At 34.7% G+C, this 12,040-nt stretch overlaps 1 protein-coding gene and 1 non-coding gene across 5 annotated transcripts in view; both read left to right on the top strand.

Moving 5' to 3' along the window:
- IQUB (IQ motif and ubiquitin domain containing) overlaps positions 1–12,040 on the top strand; it is a 94,737-nt gene that overhangs the window by 76,407 nt on the left and 6,290 nt on the right. For 3 of the 4 annotated variants that reach the window (XM_033192238.1, XM_033192236.1, XM_033192237.1), the window contains 3 exons: positions 4,320–4,496; positions 7,734–7,982; positions 11,773–11,958. In XM_033192238.1, coding sequence (XP_033048129.1) covers positions 4,320–4,496; positions 7,734–7,982; positions 11,773–11,958 — 612 coding nt within the window. The remainder of the gene's footprint in view (positions 1–4,319; positions 4,497–7,733; positions 7,983–11,772; positions 11,959–12,040) is intronic. The other variant, XM_033192239.1, reaches the window with a different exon arrangement.
- Positions 11,251–11,355, top strand: LOC117073795. Its single transcript, XR_004433363.1, has one exon. It is a non-coding gene; the product is annotated as a U6 spliceosomal RNA (small nuclear RNA).

Here is a 12,040-nt window from a genome sequence, read left to right on the forward strand (position 1 = left end):
AGACGGCTGTGTTAGCAGTGAGGGAGGCTCCGTGGGCGTGGGACCCTCCCGGCCAGGTGTGGGATATATTCTCCTGGTGTGCCTGTTTCCTTAAAGCGCAGTATTGGGGTGGGAGTTACCCGATTTTCCAGGTGTTGTGTGTCTCAGTTCCCCTGGCTAGGAAAAGGGATTTCCTTCCCCCTTGCGCTTCCAGGTGAGGCGATGCCTCGCCCTGCTTCAGCTCACGCTGGTCAGGCTGCAGCAGCTGACCCGCACCGATTGTCCGGCACTCCCTAGAGAGATGACCCCAGTACCTCAGTTGAAAATGCAGAAATCACCGGTCCTCTGTGTCGCTCGCGCTGGGAGTTGGAGACTGGAGCTGTTCCTATTCGGCCATCTTGCTCCGCCCCCCCGAGATGGGTTTTATATTCAGGAAGTTTGTTGGAGAGTGCTATCAGGATAATTCCTGTGAGGCAGTAGAGAAATCAGAATTGGCAGGATAGAGAAGTTAAATTGTGATGGATTCTCAACAATGACTTCAGCCAGTGTCACGGGGAATTCTGAAACTGGAAAGGCCATCCAGAGTTGTCCTGAATTGAGGCAGGACAGTTTACTCCCACTTTGACCATTTATTGGATGGGCTGCCGCCAGAAGGGCATGACTTTGGATGAGATAACTTTCTTTTTTAGAGAGCAATTCTCAGAAAGAGCCTCACTTGAGAGTTGTCAGCCAACAATCTACCAGGATGGGGAGAATACCCATACTGTTGCCTACATCAACTTCACGTTGTAGGTTTTAGGATTAGCTCCTGCAGATTTAGATAGGCCCCAAAGCAAGGTTAATAAGAAAAACTGCAGCCCATAGTGTAGTCATTGGCTTTAAGGCCACAGGAGATACTCACTGTTTCCTTCCTCTACTATCTATTTTAGATTTCCTTTTCCCTGAACTAGCACCTTGACTGGTCCAGTTGGTCTACTTTTTGGAGTGACTTGCAGCTTGAGAGGTCTGAACCACAGGTCACTATGCTTTTCTCAGGCTGAGGCTACCAGACTTCCATTTACTGTCAAAATCAGGAAAAAGATATACCAAGAAATGCCCACTACCTGGGTGCCAAACATATTCTTCTCTGTCCCTGTTGGGTAATAACTGCACCATTGCTTTTGAAGATCAGAGTCAGTTACCTCTATAACTAAGGAAACACTTGCCTTGCCCACAGGTCTCTTGGCCTGCAGAGTTTAGGCATTAGTTGTAGCTCGGAGTGTAATAGAACTTGCACTATGTCTTACATTAGAAGAATTTTTCCTCCAGAAATTAGGACCTGTAAACTTAAAGAGTCCAGAGTTATGGCAGGAAGCAAAAATTTCCCAAGTAGTAAGTGGGGCCATTTTTACTTTCACCTCCTTTGTTCCCAGGCTAGGGCAGTTTCAGGGGCTTCCACTTGGTTTTCCTCATCATGATAGCTCTTACTCCACAGGTCAAGAAATCAAGGGTAGTGAGGCTGTGCCAACTATCAAGTATTCTATTCCAGTTATATATTCATGGACTAGGGAAATGAATACTGGGTGGCCCTTTGAACCCAGTAGGGCCAAGACTTGATTTAGTTTTTGTTTTCACATACCCCAGACTCTCACAGGATCCTGGGTCTTTATACTGCCACAGCAATTAGTCATTTGATTCAGGATGTCCCTGAGAAGAAACATGACCTTAGATGAGGCAGTTTGTTTTCAGCTGATGGTAACTGTCTATCTTTAGGCAAGATGGCTCTCTTCAGCACAGGGAATGCTCAGAGAGAGGCTCAGTGGAGGGCTGTCAGCTACCACAACTTGCCACTGAGAGTCTCCTTCAGTGCTGAAGTAGGGCTGATCTGGGCAACACACTCGAACTTTCATTACAATGAATATGTTTTCTATATTTCTAATTAAAGGGGGAAACGCTACTGTTATTAGGACCATTGGTATAGCTCTTGCGTTTTATAGCCCAAATTAAATAATTTACATTATTTTATTTAATTTATCCTGACCATAATGTAAGCTTAATATTTAATATAAGCTTATATAATAAGTGGGCAATACAGGTAAAAAGTATTTGGGTTCTGAATTGTGCTTTTGAGTTCTCAAGTTAATAAAACACTTGGCAGATGCTTGTTCAGTATAGCACAGAAATATAGGTTGTTTCTGAGTGATCATCTGTATTAACTAAAGTTTATACATAAGCAATGGATTAGATAACTGCATGGTCAGTCTGTTTTGGTAATCAATATGGCCCAGATTGCCAGAACATACAGGCATAGATATTGTAGTGAAAATCAGTGGTTCACTATCTATAACAACTGAAAACTGCCGGCCATATTTAGGTCTGTCTAAGTGAGCTACATGATTACAAACCTGAGAATTTCATAAGCATAACATTTTGATATCCTGTGTAGGTTTCTTTACTCCTAACTGTAAAGAACACTCTTTCTGTTGATGAGTTTGTGTGTCTGTCCTCCAAGGCACACAAAACTCTTAAAACACAGTAAATAATTGGGTAAATGGTTCTTCCTGGGAGATCTCCATAGATATCTTGCATTTCTTACCAGCAGAGACATTGACTGCCTTTTTTCTGGACTACCTTTTCAAAGATGTTTGCATAGTGACCAACCTTGAAAGATAGAGATAGGGAGGGAGGGAGAAGCAGTAGGTCCGGAGGTAGGAAATAAACATGATACTTACAGAGGGCACTGAAAAGACCAGATTGGCAAAAAGAGAGTGCATAGGGAATACAATATAAATCCTGACATAATTAGGACCAGTAATTATAAAGGCCAAAGGATGGACTCATAAAAGGCAAATCATGCATATCTTACTATGTTTAGTATGAAATATTCATGTATACATGTACTTGAAAATATTTTGATGGAGGGTTAAAGTCTTTAAGCACAACTCAAATTCTGACTCTTCATTTATTAGCTGCACAACCTTAAAATAAGTTAATATTTCTTATGAAAATCAGTTTTGTCATTTGTAAAATTAGTTACTTTGAGAATATGTATGTGTGTATCTACATGTATGTAGATATATATACACACACATATATAAACATAAAAACTTAATATAGTGCCTTACAAAGAGGGGGGCCTCAATAAATAATAGGTGTTATTTTGATGGTAGTTACTAATACAGACCAGTGAATTTTAAACCTCAGTACATATTAGAATCACCTGGAGAGCCTGCAAGAGGGACAGCATGAATGAATATGAGCATAAATGAGTATAAACCTAGGCCCCACTTCAGAGCAGTTAAATTAGCTCCTCAGGTATGAGGACAATATTAAAATTTTTAAAAATCTCCATGAGGTCCTTCTAAAGTGCCTCCAGGGTAAAGGACCACTGATGCAGACTCTCATATTAGCCTTACCAACCATGTAGTACAAAGTACAGAAGAGCATTATTTTACAATTAATGACTTTATCTTCTGACTCCTTCATTCAAGCTGTGTATCTTCCAGTTTTCCCTTGGGCAATTGGAGGACCTAATAAATACTTCTACATTAATCACTTTATTACTTGTGGATTTTTCATCCAACCACACTCATTTATATTACTTTATAAAAAATATTGTGACCTATAATAAATAGGCAGAAAAGTGAATAAAATATATACGTACAGTTTAACAAATATTAAACAGGATGTTGCCAACGTTTCTGGTGTCCTCTTTTTCCCTTCGAATTACAATTCCTCCTGTCATCTCCTAGAAGTAACTTATCATACGGACTTTCATGGTAGTCATTTTCTTGATTTTTCTTCATAGTTTTACCACCTCTGTATAAATATTTAAATAATATGATTTAGTGTTGCTTATTCTTGAATTTTATTTGACAGAATTGTACTATATCTGTTATTTTGTATCTTCAGTATTTTGCTTAAAATTAATTTGTAAGATTGAAGTTTTTGTTGTGTATAGCTATATATACAACAAAAAATGAACTATAGCTATAGTTCATTTATTTCCATATATTAGATAATTTATTGTATAAATAAGCCATAATTTATTAATGTAATCAATTTATTTATGGACAATTGGCTGTTTCTAATTTTCAGTTAATATGAACAGTAGAGCTCTACATGCACATGTCTTTAAAGCACCTAAGAGTAGAATTCCTGGGTCATAGATTATGCATATATTTAACTCTAGTGTGTTGGATATACCGATTTTTTTCCAAATTAGTTTTGCCAATTTATACTCCTATTGGCAATGCTTCATTTCTTTTGGAATGTAGATTTTGGTTTATTTCGGTGGCAATTTGAAAATGAACTTAGTGATTTGTAAAATTTTATACCATATATTTTTGTGTTTTGTGTAGGAACATGAATGTAAACTAACTCAGGAAATTCTAGAATTGATTGACAGAGAGGTTGACCTTATGATGAGAGGAGTCAAACATCATAACCTTGAAGGACTCAGAAAAAGAATTGCGACACTCTTTTTTCATTATATCAAAACACCTCTGTTTAATCCTGAAGTTGCAAAATACCTTAAGGTATTCTACTTCTTTCTCTATATTCCTTTTTCAAAATCCTAAGATGTGGTATAGTAAATTGAAGTATATTCAAGTTTTGCTTTAACACTTTCCTTGGAGTCCACGTGGAATACCATCTTATTGGTGGTATCTCCTTTGAATGATTATTTTGTATGTTGGTAAACTACACTTACTCACTTGACTTCGTGTATTTCCAACTTTCAATTATTTCCTAATATCTTCACCAACTTTCCAACTGAATATTGCATTATGTTGAATATATTATGATTTTTCACACCTCCATGGCTTTGTACATACTGTTGGTTTCCCCTGGAATGCTATGCACTATTTACCCAGCCAATTCCTCTTCATTTTCTAAGACTCAACTCTCATCTCTTCTCCTTCATGAGGCATCACAGGGAGTTAAATTGTTTTTTTTCTGAGATTCTATGTTATACCTTGTCTGTGTTCCTTAAAACACTTATCACATAGTTATAGTTATTACTGAACAGATCCATATGGATCTTCTGAGAGAACTTCAAATGTAATGTATTTGAATTACACTATCTTCTCCAACTCCAATGTCGTTAGGCTTCTGTGGGAATTTTCATTGCCTTCTTACTGTGCAGAGCTATTTAAAACACTATTAGTAAAACTCTTGGAGTGGAGAATGCTATCAGAGAATTATAGTTTTATTTCAATGATTATATTCAGTTAAAATTTACTTAAAAAGCTGACTAAACATCTTTAGTTTTTTTGAAAAAACAAAATCTCATATTTAGTCAAGACTTCTAGAAGAATAAATATTGTTTAATTTTTATATTTTTCAAATTGACTTTTTAAAACCTGATTGTATTGCAAAAAGAATATTAAAATATAACAAAAGCCCAAGAGGAAAAAGTTCCCATTATATTATTTCTTATTCAAACCAGTGTTTCATTTGTCTGAGCCACCTTCTTTCTCTGTAGACTTACTCAGTTTATATTTGGAGTAATACAATTGATAGAGTTTCTACAACTTTACATAATGTTATATCATTTTATTTATGTTTAAATTTTACCTTTGTTAACATGTACTCTTTTTGGTAAGTTCTGAAAAATGTATAGAGTCATATAACCAGTAGCACAGTCAAAATAAGAAATGGTCCTATCATCCCCCAGAATTCTCTCATGCTGCCACTTTGTAGTCAGCCCTTTCCCTAACTTCCCGATCCTTGGCAAACACTGATATGTATTTTATTTTTATAGTTTTATCTATTTCAGAAGGTCATATAAATGGAATCATACTATATGTGGTCTTTTGAGACTGACTTCTTTCACTTAACGTATTGCATTTGAGATTCACCCGTGTTTTTGGGTGTGTCAGTGGTTTGTTTTTATAGCTGAAAAATATTCCAATATCTGGATATACAAGAGATCTTTAAAAATCCATTCACAGTTGTAGGACATTTGGATTGTTTAGAGTTTTGGTCTTTTATGAATAAAGTCATTATAAGTACTAGATATGAGTTTTTGGGTAAATTGATTGTTTTGGGGTAAATTCCTAGAAAGTGGCATATTGAATCACATGGTAAATGCATGTTTACTTTAAAAAGAGACTACTAAACATTTTTTTTCCAAACTGACTGCACCATGTTGCATTTCTGCCTGCAGTATGTGATAAATATATTAATTAAGATACAGGGTTTAAAGTTTGTTCTTGAATCTAGGACATACCTATGGATTATCCTCTACTTCTTTTTTGGGGGGAATATACTCTTTAATATCTTAAACTACTGGCTGGATTTAAAAGTTACTGGCTTTAAAAAGGAATGGCTCATTTGCACATTTTTAGTTTGCATAGTGGGAGAAGAATTTGAAGGAACACCACTACCCCCACAACCACTTTTTGGGAGTAGGCCAGCATGAAGTACCCAGTGTACTCTGGAGAATGCATAGAGTTAAATTCTGCAGCTTAAATGGAGCCCTCTGTCATCATAATCATAATGAGAATGAGTTTTTTTTTTCTTGCACAATTTCAGATGGGTAGAGAATATCTTTCCATGGCATTATAATAAATGCTCCATCTATAATGGAGGGGTGTGCTAACGTGTTTTCATGAGGTTGACTGATATATTTGCTAATTTAATGCATAGGAGGCATGAAGATAAAATAATCATTTAAGATAAACAAAATGTGTAAATCTCAGAATAAGAAAATAAACCAGATAAGTTGTCTTCTGGATCTTTGATCATGTACCCCAGATCACTCTTCTTTTCTCTCGAAGATTTGACTACCTTTTAAATTTACATATTGTCTTATCTCCCAAGATTACAAGACAAGGGACAATGAAGTTTTTAAAGAATATTACCCTTCGGAAGATGGAGCGTTTAGGAAAAGTAAGGCAGAGTAGAAGGGAAGGTGCAGAAAGGTAACAGATGTTCAGAACAAAGTAAAACATTGGAAGGGATTATAATGGTAAATATTTTAAATCCACATTGAGTAAGAGAAAAAATTTATACAACATTGATGTCTATTTCCTTCTTTATAAAAATATTTTTTGAAAGTCTTATATATCACATGCAAACTCTGTTGCTGCTTGATCTTTACTTTCATGGAAGCCAGAGGTACTGATGTACCATAAATTAGGAAAGACTGGCTTATATACATCTTGATTCAGTTTGTGTTGAGATGTTCACAATTCACTCATTCATTCATGCCCATAGTGAATAGTGAATTTTTAGCCCATAGTGAATGATTGGATTGATTATGTTATTGGTAGAATTACTCTCTGTCTATTGCTTTAGACATAGAATTTCAAACTTGGAAAATTAATCATTTGAACTAATCCAAATTTATTTTGAAGATAAATTAAACGAGAAGAACAATTGGCTTAGTGGGTTTTTACTTATATGTGAATCTAGCTATTGCCTATAGGAATAACTAATGTAGAACTGAAAAAAATCTAAACTTTTCTTAACAGTAAAAAGCCTCTTCCTACTATTTTTTCAGTCAATTAATTTTCTAAGTAGTTTTACAACAAATGTCTAAGAATTGATGAATAACAGATTTTCAATATTTTGGCTGGATGAATAAATACTGCTTGAAATTTAGATTTTCTATAGAATAAGAAGTTAAGGGAAAATATAATTTTGGAAATTAGCCAACTGTTTTTTTTTAATCTCATTCTAAGATAAGTTAGCCCTTGATGCGTCTATTGGTTGGGATCATATTTGGCCTGGCCTGGCTTATTTATTTCTTTATTTATTTTACTATTTAGGTCCCTCAAGACCCATTGAAATTTTATAAAAAGATTTACTTTTGCCACAGTTGCCAGCTTTATTTGCCTTCTACAGAGTTTTCTGTATCATCCACCTCACGCCGCATATACCGGTGTCGTAACTGCATTAGCCTTGAGAATGAGGCTCAAAAACGAGAATCATTTTTGAAGTACAAATGTTTACTTCAACAGCTCTACTTTACAGAAGCTGATTATGAAGATGATTCTAAAATTGCTTTCTTGATGCAGGTATGGTCAATAAAGGGTGCCAGTTATAGCTGAAGCCTATCAAGGAGGCTGTCTTGCAATCTTATGCATGTTTGTGTGTGTGTGTGTGATTGTTTAATGACTCTATTCCACTAGACTGTAAGCTCTGTAAAGGCAGGAGTATGCTTTTTATTCCTCCTGCTCACCATTATACCTCTATAACCTAATACAGTACCAAGTTTTTATTTAAGGCCCTCAATATTTGTTGAATGAATGAATGACTTTTACAGAAACTAATGTTACATATACACATACTAGTGTTTATGAATAACAGTACTAATTAGTGTAAACCGAATGTGACCATAATGGTAAATAACACCAAAAGTGAAAGCTAAGGCTTATAGAAAGTAAAAAAAAAAAAAAAAAAAAAAACCTTAGGGAAAGACTTTGATACTTGTCTATGTAAAGTGTTGGTATGATACCACACAACTGGAAAGTTTCTGGCCAGAGTTCTTTTGGATGAATCACTGCATTGGATCATTGACCCTATCAGCAATCTGCTTCTCATAAGAACTTCTAGCTCTGAGAGGGTGGAGCCTGTGAGATCAAGAACTCTGACCTGAATTCCTAACTTAACCACTACTTTGGTCTCTTTGGTTATTCCATGACTTCTATTGGGTTGTTTAGGCCAGAGGATAGTCTGTGTCTCTACAAAATAAAAACAAATTCCTGACACTCTTTGGATTTATGTAAGGGAGTGAGAAAAGAGAAGGACTTACTTGTTGATATGACTACCTAACATGAGCCACTTATTAATAAAAGTATGTTATAGCTCACTATTTACCTCATTAATGATATTTGTGTTCACAGACTGTCAAATAAGGGCAAATTTTCTGTAAATTAAAGTTATTAATTAAAATGAACTAAACTGTGTTTAATACCAAATAGGAAAATAGGCACTACTATGAATAGAAAACTTTATAGAGGTTAAAAAACAGGTACCAAATGTGATGTGCTTTGTTAAAAAATTCTTCTAAATCAGTAGCTTTCAAACTCTTAAATCTCAATCTACAGTAAAAATGTATTTTTATGACAACCTGATATAGGCATGCATGATAATTCTCAATACTCAGTACCTATATGGCTGTACATACATTATTGAGTTAATCAGCACAAAAGTCCCATCAAAATAGGCCTTATTTCTATTCTGTAGATGAGGAAAGTGAAGCACTGAGTGGTTAACAAACTTGTCCAAGTTTATGCTACTAAGTACCAGCACCAGGATTGAAAACTAGGCAGTTTGAGTCCCAGTGTCCATACATGTAAACACATGCTGTTCTGCCTCAGAAATAAGAGTTTCCAAAATAATGTTTATCTTTACCCCTATGGATGCACTCTGATGTTTTCTATTCAATCTCAGTCTACTTATTCTAATTTCCATTTGGAAAACTTTAGTATCACCCAAGAGGTAGCAACCCACAGTTTGAAAAACACAAATTAAAATGATTACATATTTTGTCCAATAGAATGAATATGTTATTAATAAATTTGATGTTTATATCAGCTTAAATTCTTATTTGCTACTTTTATTCAGGAATTGTTGACATGACAGATGTATATTTCCTTGTAGAGAATCTTATATGTACTAGGGCTTTAATATAAGTCACCAACAAGTGCTGCCTCAATATTCCATGTTGTATTAGTCAGATTTCTCCTGAGAAACAGAACCAATAGGAAATTTTATACATATATGCTATATATATACTTATAAGGAGATTTGTTACAAGGAATTTGCTCACATAATTATGGAGGCTGTTAAGTCTAAAACCTAAACAGCTGATGGCCCAGTTCAAGTCTGATGACCAGCAGGCTGCTATAGAACCAGGAGGAGCCAATGTCTCAATTCAATGGCCATTAGGCGAGAACAGTCTTCCTTACTTGGGGGCAGGGTCAACTTTTTGTTCTATTCAGGCCTTCAACTGATTGGATAAAGCCCACTCACATTATGGAGGACAATCTGCTTTACTCAGTTTATTGACTTAAATGTTAATCTCATCCAAAACTACCCTCACATAAACACCAGAATACCATATGACCAAATAACTGGGTATACTGTGGCCTCGTCAAGTTGATGTAAAAATCAACCATTACACATATTGAATGAAAAAATTCTAGGGGAGCATTGTAAACTTTCAGATAAGGATAATCTCCATTAGATGTGATTTAATTTCAATACTGTATCTGTGTAGGATTTTGGTCTCTTATATTACTTTTCCAATGTCTAGGATTAGCAGACAAATAATGAGTGTCCAGTAACTTCCCCCCTTGTAATTGGTGTAATTTTGATTAATATTTATTTCAGTAATAGTATTTGAGGCATAATTTGAATGTTTGAACATTCTCATAAACAGTAAATCTTGTGAACAACAGCAAAGATTAGCATATATTAAATGTGAACATGATGTCATGTAAAATGAAAAGGTGAAAGCTAATATATACAAAAAGTAAACATTCTGCTTAGACAAGAGATTTGAGTGTTGTACTAGTCACCTCGTTTATCTGTAATGCATACAAATACTGCCTAATAGGCAATAATATTGCTCTATTACTGCAAAAATTTCAAGTACAATGACTACTTGAAAGGTAGAAAGCTCTTAGAGACTGCCAACCACACTTATCGTGTGCATATTTGACATTTACATGCAAATAAACATGTTACTCTGTATGATACAATTTCAAAATTATTAGTACAGTTGAGCAAGTAAATTAAAAACAAAAATGTAAACAAGATGCATTTTGAATGTAAGTGAATATATATAAAACATTGAATTTTAAAAGTCTATAAATTTATTTTTCATAGCAGTTGTGTACAGAGTATTGTCTTTTTTAGCATTAAGTAAAAGCTAGAATGCATTAGTTGAGCTTAATATATTGAACTATCAATTTATGAAATACTGTCGTAGCTGATGATGACAGGTTCTTTTTGTTTTTTACTTTGGCAAATTGTTAGGTTTTGTCTACTCATTTTACAGAAAATATTTCCGCTCTCATACTTTTCCACAGAAGCTTTTTAAAAAAATGTTCTTTTTACATGCTTATACTTTGTTGAGTTTGTCCCTCTCTGGCAATTCTTAATTTATAATGCAGACCCCATGATAAAAAGTCATTCCAAGAGTTTTAGCTAATAAAGTTTACATTTTAAAAAAGTTTTAAACAACTATTTCATTACCCCTCTTTTTTATTGAAATAACCAAGTCTTTTAATTAACACTAAGTGAATTACTTATCTTTATTAAATCTCAACTTCCTGTGTTCGCTTCAGCAGTCCATATACTGAAACTGGAACCATACAGAGAAGATTAGCATGGCCCTTGGACAAGGATGACATGCAAACTTGTGAAGTGTTCCATATAAAAAAAAACTCAGCTTCCTCATTTGTAAAATGGCAGTAAAAGGTTTTAAAAGGTTCCGACAGTGGTCCTGAAATTAAGATGGTACTTACTAATGAATTTTTTAAAATCATTCAATACCATATGTTTATTATGGTAACATTACAGTATTATTAAGATTATATTAAGATAAAATTAGCATACTGAAATAAATTTATACTGCTTACTCTGGTTTAGAGATGGGGACGCAACTGTGAGACTGATAATGTAGTTTAGGCAAAATGAACAGAAGTTTAGTGAAAAATAAGGGGCTATGTGTCATTGAAACCTAGTGAATAATATTTCACTTAAAAATACTCTATAACTTAATTATTTGCTCAAGTAATATAATAATCTTAAATGAATTTAAACTACATTGTTTTTAAAACTTGCTTTGACGTGCAGCTACAAGACATTCAGTACCTGACAGAGAACATCTGGGCATCCCAGTCTGTCCTCAGTGCCTGGAACGATCTCAGTGATCTGGTCATGGTCAGATGGAATAAATCCCTGGAGTGGTCCCCCTGGAACTGTATTCTTCTTACCAAAGATGAAGCGGCTGCTCATCTCAACCTAACAAGTATTGAAGAGGTAAGAAAGGTGAATTTTATTTGTGAAGTTGATTTAATCATTGGAATTATTAGAGCTAACTGGACTGCCTTCTAATATATTC

Source organism: Trachypithecus francoisi, unplaced genomic scaffold (assembly GCF_009764315.1).
Source record: "Trachypithecus francoisi isolate TF-2019V2 unplaced genomic scaffold, Tfra_2.0 Lachesis_group4, whole genome shotgun sequence".
Taxonomy (NCBI): domain Eukaryota; kingdom Metazoa; phylum Chordata; class Mammalia; order Primates; family Cercopithecidae; genus Trachypithecus; species Trachypithecus francoisi.